Here is an 8,282-nt window from a genome sequence, read left to right on the forward strand (position 1 = left end):
TTTTTTACATCTCTTTAAAGCACCATTTGTCCCAAATGCAATGTATTCAACTTCCTTAGTAAATATTAACTATAAAATAATAAAAACCAAAAATTATTCTTTATTATTTTGATAGACTAGGGTATACTACCTTTGGAAAAAGAAACAAATCTGGTGAAACTTATTTTGTTTTCTGTAATTATATAATATATTATATGTCCCCGCATTCATTTTCCACCCTGTGAGCCTGGGTTTCTTGGCTCCCTAAAAAGATTTCAAATCCATACAGCCATTTCCAGGAAGTGACATCATTTGTTTTTGGAGGGAAATTCAACTGGAAGACTAAGGTAAGCTTTAACTGTCACTCTCCTGTATTTTTCTCAATTTTATATTACACACCGGTTTGAGGCACTCTTAAAGTTCCACCCTGTTAGTATATATTATGGGAAATATTTACTGGAAAAAATATTTTTTAAAACATGTTAAAAATAGCTATTTAAATGCTGATCAGCTGTACACTCTAAAAAGTGCTGGGTTAAAAACAACCCAATTTGGGTTATTTTGGTAACCCAGCGCTGGGTAAAAAAGGGACTAACCCAACGCTGGGTTATTTTGACCCAACAAGTTGGGTTACACGTTTAACCCAGCATGCTGGGTTGTGATTTTTAACCCAACTATTAGTTAAAAATGACTACATTGCTGGGTTGAATGTAACCCAAAATGGGTCAGAAATTTAATCTAGAAACTTTGGTAATTAAAATTACTAAAATAAAAACAATTCTACAGCAATAGATACTTCAGTAATGAAATTTTATTTATGACAAAAGTAAAAAATGTGTCTATATGAATTTAAGACATTTTTACCATCTCCACCTCAGCATAGAGGAAAAATAAAAATATGTAGAAGAAAGAAAAAGCATGTAACTGACTGAAGTCAGAAAGATTAACTTTGAAATACAAAGTTGTGCATAAACATTAACATATCCTGATATATATAAATCAACTGCAATGTAGAAAAATAAATATGTAGAAGTAATAATGAAACAACATCAAACTTAAGAAAACACAAATTTAAGATTAGGAAAAAATACGAAAACATTTGATAACTTTCCCATTAACTATTACAGGGTTCCTACAGGTTTCTTCAAGTTGAATTTAAGTCTTTTTAAGATCTTTTTAAGACCATGTATATGTAACCGAGTGGTAAAAACTATGGAAGTTGGTTTCTCTCCTTGCATGGTCAAACTTATTTTACCTTGTCTGCTGCTTTCTGTGAATTCTGAAATCAACAGACAGTGACTACCTGTAATTCCCTGGAGTCGTCAGTAGGTGGTGTTGTATGGATTTCGCCTGGGGAATACGCATGCCCTGCCGCCCTCAGAGGGTTTTTTTTTTAGTGACGCGTAGTGAGCAGTGCGAGGGGAGTTGCGCACTCCCAGTAACCGTGGACATATTTAAGACCATCCAACGGTAAATATGGTTTTTCCTGCTGATATTCCTGTTAAATATCCCTTCTGGATGTGTGTATGTGTATATATGTTCTGTTGTGTTATTTCGAAGAGATGTTGTATTTGCAAAGTTATATCGGGTACAGGGTACGATGGTATGGCGTCGCACCATATGGTGTAGGCCTGTTGAATTGTGCCTTTATAAAATATCTTCCACTGTTACTTCTTGCAAATATTTCATGTGTTTTCATGGGATTAATACTTTATCTGATTTATCTACACAGTTTACAGCGATCTGTGGGGGGATTTCAGCTCTCATTAAGTAAATGTGAGGGGTGAAATAGAAGCTCATTATTATGTAAGTGTTGTTTTCTTCTATTTTGCACAAGTGATAGGTAAGTGGGTAATGTTAGAATGTACTTATGGTGTTTTGTCTCTTTTGTACAGTATTCCCGCTGCCGTATTGTACCGCGTGTATTTGCGGAACAAAGTATTATGTTGGAAACATTATTATTGAATAAACTATAAAGTAAGTGAACCCGCTAAATGTGTTCCTGGTGGTAAATCAAAATCCCCCGCCACATATATAAAAACTTAATACCTACATCACGGCCTATTTCATAGACCTACCGGCAAAGAAAAACAAAATTCTTGAATTTGCGGTCATTTATTTCTCAAATAACTGAAAATGTGAATGGATGAACCACAGACAACAAGCCAAATAGAGGTGTGAAAAAAATCAAAGAAATAGTTTGACTAACACTGTTAAGTTGTTTTTTTTAACATGTTAAGTTAGCTAGATACCATGCCTAGAAACAATGAAAATCTATTTAACAATAGCATTCAACAATAAATAAAATTAAGATCAGAAACAGTCAACTCCTTAGCTCTGCACTCTTGGCAGCGATCTCCTTATCAAGGACAGCCAGTTCCGGCAACTTCTCCTTATGGCCTCTCCGCAGGAGGTTGGACCTGGAGATCAGGTCAGCCATCTTGCTCCCTGCCTTCGCTTCAGCCTCCTCGGCCAGCTTGTCCGCATTCCTAGCGAGACCCTCAGATATCTCTTGCACCCATCTCCTCTTCACTTTTAACTCCTGAAGACAGTCCTCTGCCTTCTTCCTCTTAAGAGCCTGGTCTTTTGCCTCCCTTCTCTTTCTCTCCGTTTCAAGATGGAGACGATATCTGGTTCTACCTTTAGCTACACTCTCCAGTAGCGGTTTACTGAGTGGAACCTGGGTATAGGGTTGGGAAAAGAGAACCAGAGTGAGTGACAAACTCAAGAAACCAACTATGTTGATTCTATTAACTTTTAAGTCAACAGCATATTACTAGTTAAGGCAGAGGTCATATTTACCTGGGTAACACCTCCATGTTGTATGATGTAATCACACACCAGCCTCTGTGTGACCACAGTGTCCTCCTGCATGTTGTCTGACTCCACCTCTTTGTTGATCGAGAATCCACGTTCAACCGTAGCTTGGCCGTGGGAAAGGAGGAGCAGCTTCTTGCAGAAGGCCCATAGCTCTGGATAAGGCTCCATGGCACTGCTCAGGAAGATGTCCAGCCTCTTCTGCATGGGAGAAAAGGAGAGGAAGTCCTCACTCCGGCCCTCCAAGGACAAGAGACTGTCAAACTGTTGCAGTATGACATCCCCTATGGCAAAACAGAAAATAGAAAAAACATTGATAAATCATTAGGCACTGGCGGCCAGTCAGATTGAGGACAAATTCATGTGTAGCCTATATTTGCCGCTCTTATTCCTACCCGCAGAAGTATCAGTTAGCTGTTTGTCCTGGAGAAACCTCTGAACCAGCCCTTTCATGTGATCCCTGCATCTTTCTGGGTCTCTGTACATTACTGACGCATCCAGGCACAGCATCTGCCTAACAGTCAGATACTTGAGGGGGCTCTTGTCCTGCACTTTCCTGATGATGTTACACAGTCCCTGCATGCACTCTCTCTTGAACTCTAGCAGCCTAAGCTCTGCACCTTTGGTGCTCTAGAAAGAGAAATTAGCAATGAATATAGAACATGTCTTCAATGACCTGGTTTAGCCTAACCATTTGTATCTTTTTAAACCATCACGCTACCTTAAGGACTGACTCTGCACCTAGACCAATGCTGATGTCTTTTGGGCTGAGCCAGATGGTCCTGTCTGTGACATCCAGTTTGGTCAGCTGCAGAGCAGTGATATCGTGGAGGACTTCTCTCTTTATGAAGCGTCCGCTGTATCAAAACCGTATCTAACACAGTAAATCATTAATAATAAACAAAGTAGATTTAACATATGCAAAAGTAATATTTAAAAAAATTACATTATCCTTTACAAGCTCCTTCCGATGACGATGTCGCGCGAGCAAGAGATCGGTCGTGAGGCGGAGCACGTGTAACGGGAAGGGTTATGTAGTTGTGAATTCCGCCAAAATTTGTTCTTTTCTTTTATTGTATATATATATATATATATATATATATCTTTTTGTAACGATAAAAAGGGATCTATCTTGAATGGTGCGCACTACTTTTTCTCTTAACATCGAGGAGGGATATGTTGGCCACCCAGTGCTGTGACCCGCACGCGTGCCATGCTTCGCGATATGCATGCGCTTACGCTGTGCGAGGTAGGACAGAAAATATAATCGCTGTAAAATAATTTTACTTTTAAATAAGATAGACGGTTTATAGATCACATAAGTGTGTGCATTATAAGGACACTAGACATTGCAGCGAAGTGTTATGATTTTGTGCAGTTTTATATGTTATTTCCCCATTGAAATTGTACTTCAATATTGAATTGACTTCGCGCCATGCTGCGTAGCATAGTCATTAGCATCAAAAAATGCTAACATATGTCTGTAAACGTATCCTTTTATCTCTTTTATTTTTATTCAGAGCGATAGCGGTGGCCCAGACAGTCTCGATGTTTGTATACCTTTTCTTTTGTGCAGGTGCGTATTTGAGTTTCATTTCCCTTTCTGTATAAATACGTTACATATTAGTTACTTGAAAAAAATAATAACTGCTCTCCTCTCACTGTGGATGTGAATGTTTATGACGAATACCACTATACGATCACAGTATTTTGTGTTTCTTTTGCCTGTGCTGGCTAAACTCTGTATTTGGCGCGCGCTGTATGCACGCGTGCCATGCTTCGCCATATGCATGCGCTTACGCTGTGCGAGAGCGATAGCGGTGGCCCAGACAGTCTCGATGTTTGTATACCTTTTCTTTTGTGCAGAAATAAAGCAGAGAGTGAGGGCATACTTCGGATGTCAGCGTCCTTCATCCATTTACGTGGTCATTGTTATATAATTATTTTGGGCGGTTGCTTCGCACACTGGCGTCAAGCAGAACATCATCACGCCGGAACAGCGACCGTCACACTGGTGCCGTGACCCGCCGACTTCGGACCTGCTCAACGCAAGTTACCGTGAGCTTGCTGCGGCCACGTGGAGATCAGATGTATTCTACGAACATTCATTAATCGGTTGGACAGGGGACAGGTTTTTAATGTGATCACTTGATTATATTTCTCTTTGAGATATTTTACATTTTGGGCATTCGTGCATCAGCCTGAAATGTATGTGAGCTATATAGTCATTGCGTGAGATTGACATTGTTTTTATTTTTTTGTTTTGGCATTGTTCTTGTGGGCGTATTTGTTGTGTTTTTCTTTTTTTTTTCGGATGATGTATCAGGAATCTACTTTTGGGTGCTTGAGTGATGGTACACCCAGATCTACCACTACAAGAGGCAGAGGTGTTTTGTTCTATGGGCTCAACGACAGTGGCATCGGTTCAAGTGAAGCTTGTAATAGCGGAGTGGGTTACTCGCAGTTAGTGTCTGATAGCATGGGAGGTGTCGGCCGTGGCCAGGCCGTTAATAGTCCCACAATTGGTCAGGTTTCAGGGGTGGGTCCACATGCATCTACGCCCTACAGAGATGGCACTAACACTGCATTTCATGAACTCACAAATATGATAGGACAGCTAGGGGCTCAAATAGGTGAGTCCATTGTGTCTGGACTTGCTTCAGCCGGTATGCTGAACATGAGCAATGATCATTGTCGTGCTCCACATAGAGTTGTGGGTGCACAGGGACAGAATGGAACACACACTGTTGTGCATGACGAGCCTCAGATGTCGGTTCATGTGACGTCGGAGAGAGAACCAGTCGTGTTTAGAGGAGATGGGTCAGATAAATATTCTGTCCAGGAGTGGATAGATATGATGGAAGCTTCCCTGAGGAGAAAGAAATGTCCTGTATCTGACCAAGCAGAGGAGATTCTGAGTCGTTTAATGGGAAAAGCCCGGGATGTTGTCAGGATTGGGTTACGGAGTGATGAGACCCTAGATGTGAAACGAGAGCCACGACTGATTTACACGGTCCTTCTGAAATATTTTAGTGACTATGCCTCTTGTTTGCCTTTAGCGGATTTCTATGCCACTCTGCCCAAGCCTAGAGAAAACCCGGTTGATTATTGGATAAGAGTGAATAAGGCAGCTGACATGGCTGATGAGGGGCTGCACAGGCAGGGCAGGAGGATGGAAAACATTAGTGTAGAAGTGGCTCGCATGTTCGTTAAACACTGCCCAGACCCTGAGCTGTCCTCCGTCTTTAAATGCAGGCCTATCAGTGAATGGACTGCAAGGGATATACAGCATAGACTGGATGAGTATCAGCGGGAACAGAGAGCTTCGATCAGACGGGACAGTTCTTACCAGCTTAAGAGCCATGCTGCTGTGCTTGAGAATGATGAGTCTTTATGTATGCTTGCTCCTCAACCACGCGCTGCTGACCATTGTGCTTTTTCAGATTCTTCTTTTAAGCCAACTGCCGGAGCTCAAGGTTGTGTTCTGCCACATCAAGTCCTGGCAATCGGCCAAAATTTACAACAGCCTGAGGAGACGATGCTGTGCCGTATGATGGGTATGTTGGAGCAGGTGTTAGCGAAGGTACAGCAACACGACAAAATGCCATCAAGAATGACCACACGGTCGCGGAATAAGGCTAGTGGGAGCCCATGTCGCATCTGTCAGTCTAATGCACATTCTACTAGGTCTCATTGTCTCAGGGAGAGATTGTGCTTTGAATGTTTTACTCCTGGTCACTCACGAAACAAATGTGCTAGTAGACAATCGTCCTTGTCCAGGCCTAGTGAGGGAAACTAGAAGGCCTGTATGTGGAGGGAGGCCGTACAGGTGGTACCGAATACTCCCGTCTTAACGGTGTGAACATTGAGAATTTGTATGAGTCGTTGAGGAACTCCGACTGCGCAAATGAGGACGTAATTTTTCAGAATGTGATGACTGTTGAGAAAAGTGATAGCCTCTTCTACGCAACTGTCATTGTAGGTGGTAAACTAACACTAGGGGCTATGCTTGACAGTGGTTCTATGGCCTGTACGATGAATGTTGCTGCTGAATCTAAGCTCCTTGCTGCTGGACTGATAAGCACAGATTGCTTGTGTGATGCAAATGTTTTACTTGTCGGCTGTGGAGGGGTACGGGTGAGACCTAAGTGTGCTTATAATGTTGAGATGGAGGTATACGGATGTCAGATGGTTGTGCCTACTTTAGTTGTCGAAGGCCAGCTTAGTGATTTGATACTGGGTACTAATGTTCTTAGACATGTGTTCCGTGAAACTAAGAAATGTACCTCATACTGGGCAGCTGTGTCTGGGCCATGTCCTAGGGCAGACCCAGAATCTGAACAGTTTCTCTCAATGTTAGCTGGTTTGTCACGCTGGAGAGGTGATGTGATCCCCAACAGAATAGGCACGGTTAGGTCCAACTCCACAGTGTGTCTGGACCCAGGCTGTGAATTTCTGGTCTGGGGTCGACTCCCTAAAACCTGCGTTGTGTCCCCTGGTAGCACTGTTATGACGGAGCCTACGACTTCTTGTTCAGCACCAAGACACATCCTGGTGTCGCGAGTTGTTACACCCATGTGGGCAGATGGATGGATCCCGTTGAAGCTCATTAATGTGTCTGATCGTCCAGTGGTGGTGAAGCGCAATGCAAAACTAGCCGATGTGTTCCCATGTGTTGCTCTGGAAGACATGGGTGATGATGATCTAGGGCATGTTGCGGGGCCGCTTGTAGTGCTCTCTCAAACGACTGCCTCGAATGCTCCACAAGGAAGTCGTCTTGCCGGTTCGGACGACCTTGATGAGAGACTCCGCCAAGCTGACTTAGGTGGAATTGATGTCAAGTCTTGTGATGTGTCGGGGACCTGTAAGTCCCAACTTGTTGATCTCATCACGCGCTATGAGGATATTTTCTCGCGCCACCACCTGGATTGTGGCAAGGCAAGGGGCTTTGTGCACAGAATCCATCTAGCTGACCACCGACCATTTCGTCTTCCATTTAGGAGAGTGCCGCCTAGTCAGTACCAAAAGCTGCGTCAGGTTCTGAGTGACATGGAGGAGAGGGAGATTATTAGGAAGTCAACTAGCGAGTATGCATCTCCTCTTGTATTAGTTTGGAAGAAGAATGGGGACCTCCGTGTCTGTACTGATTTTCGGTGGTTAAATAAGAGAACTTTGAAAGATGCGCACCCGCTACCTCATCAGGCCGACTGTTTAGCCGCGCTTGGTGGTAACACTCTGTTCAGTACTATGGACCTCAGATCAGGCTTTTACAATATGCCTCTCCATGAGGATGATAGGAAATATTCGGCTTTTACAACACCTATGGGCCTATACGAATATAACCGTCTTCCTCAGGGGCTTTGTAACAGTCCTGGGAGCTTCATGAGGATGATGACAAGCATCTTTGGGGATCAGAACTTCATGAGCATGTTGTGCTACTTGGATGATCTGCTTGTCTATGCTCCGAATGAGAACATTGCTCTTGA

General features: G+C 42.8%; 1 protein-coding gene and 1 long non-coding RNA gene across 2 annotated transcripts; one reads left to right on the top strand and one right to left on the bottom strand.

Annotated features, from left to right (window-relative positions):
• Nucleotides 1–1,169: 1,169 nt before the first annotated feature.
• On the top strand, nucleotides 1,170–1,965 carry LOC140578733 (uncharacterized). Its single transcript, XR_011983013.1, has 2 exons — nucleotides 1,170–1,449; nucleotides 1,712–1,965. It is a non-coding gene; the product is annotated as an uncharacterized lncRNA (long non-coding RNA).
• Nucleotides 1,966–2,253: 288 nt separating this feature from the next.
• On the bottom strand, nucleotides 2,254–7,111 carry LOC140588829 (uncharacterized). Its single transcript, XM_072711377.1, has 4 exons — nucleotides 7,083–7,111; nucleotides 3,518–3,653; nucleotides 2,782–2,997; nucleotides 2,254–2,659 (listed from the first exon to the last, which is right to left on the bottom strand). The coding sequence occupies exons 1-4, from the start codon at nucleotides 7,109–7,111 to the stop codon at nucleotides 2,303–2,305; spliced, it is 738 nt and encodes a 245-aa protein (XP_072567478.1). The 3' UTR covers nucleotides 2,254–2,302.
• Nucleotides 7,112–8,282: the final 1,171 nt, after the last annotated feature.

The sequence above is a fragment of the Paramormyrops kingsleyae genome, chromosome 1, assembly GCF_048594095.1.
Source record: "Paramormyrops kingsleyae isolate MSU_618 chromosome 1, PKINGS_0.4, whole genome shotgun sequence".
Taxonomy (NCBI): Eukaryota; Metazoa; Chordata; class Actinopteri; order Osteoglossiformes; family Mormyridae; genus Paramormyrops; species Paramormyrops kingsleyae.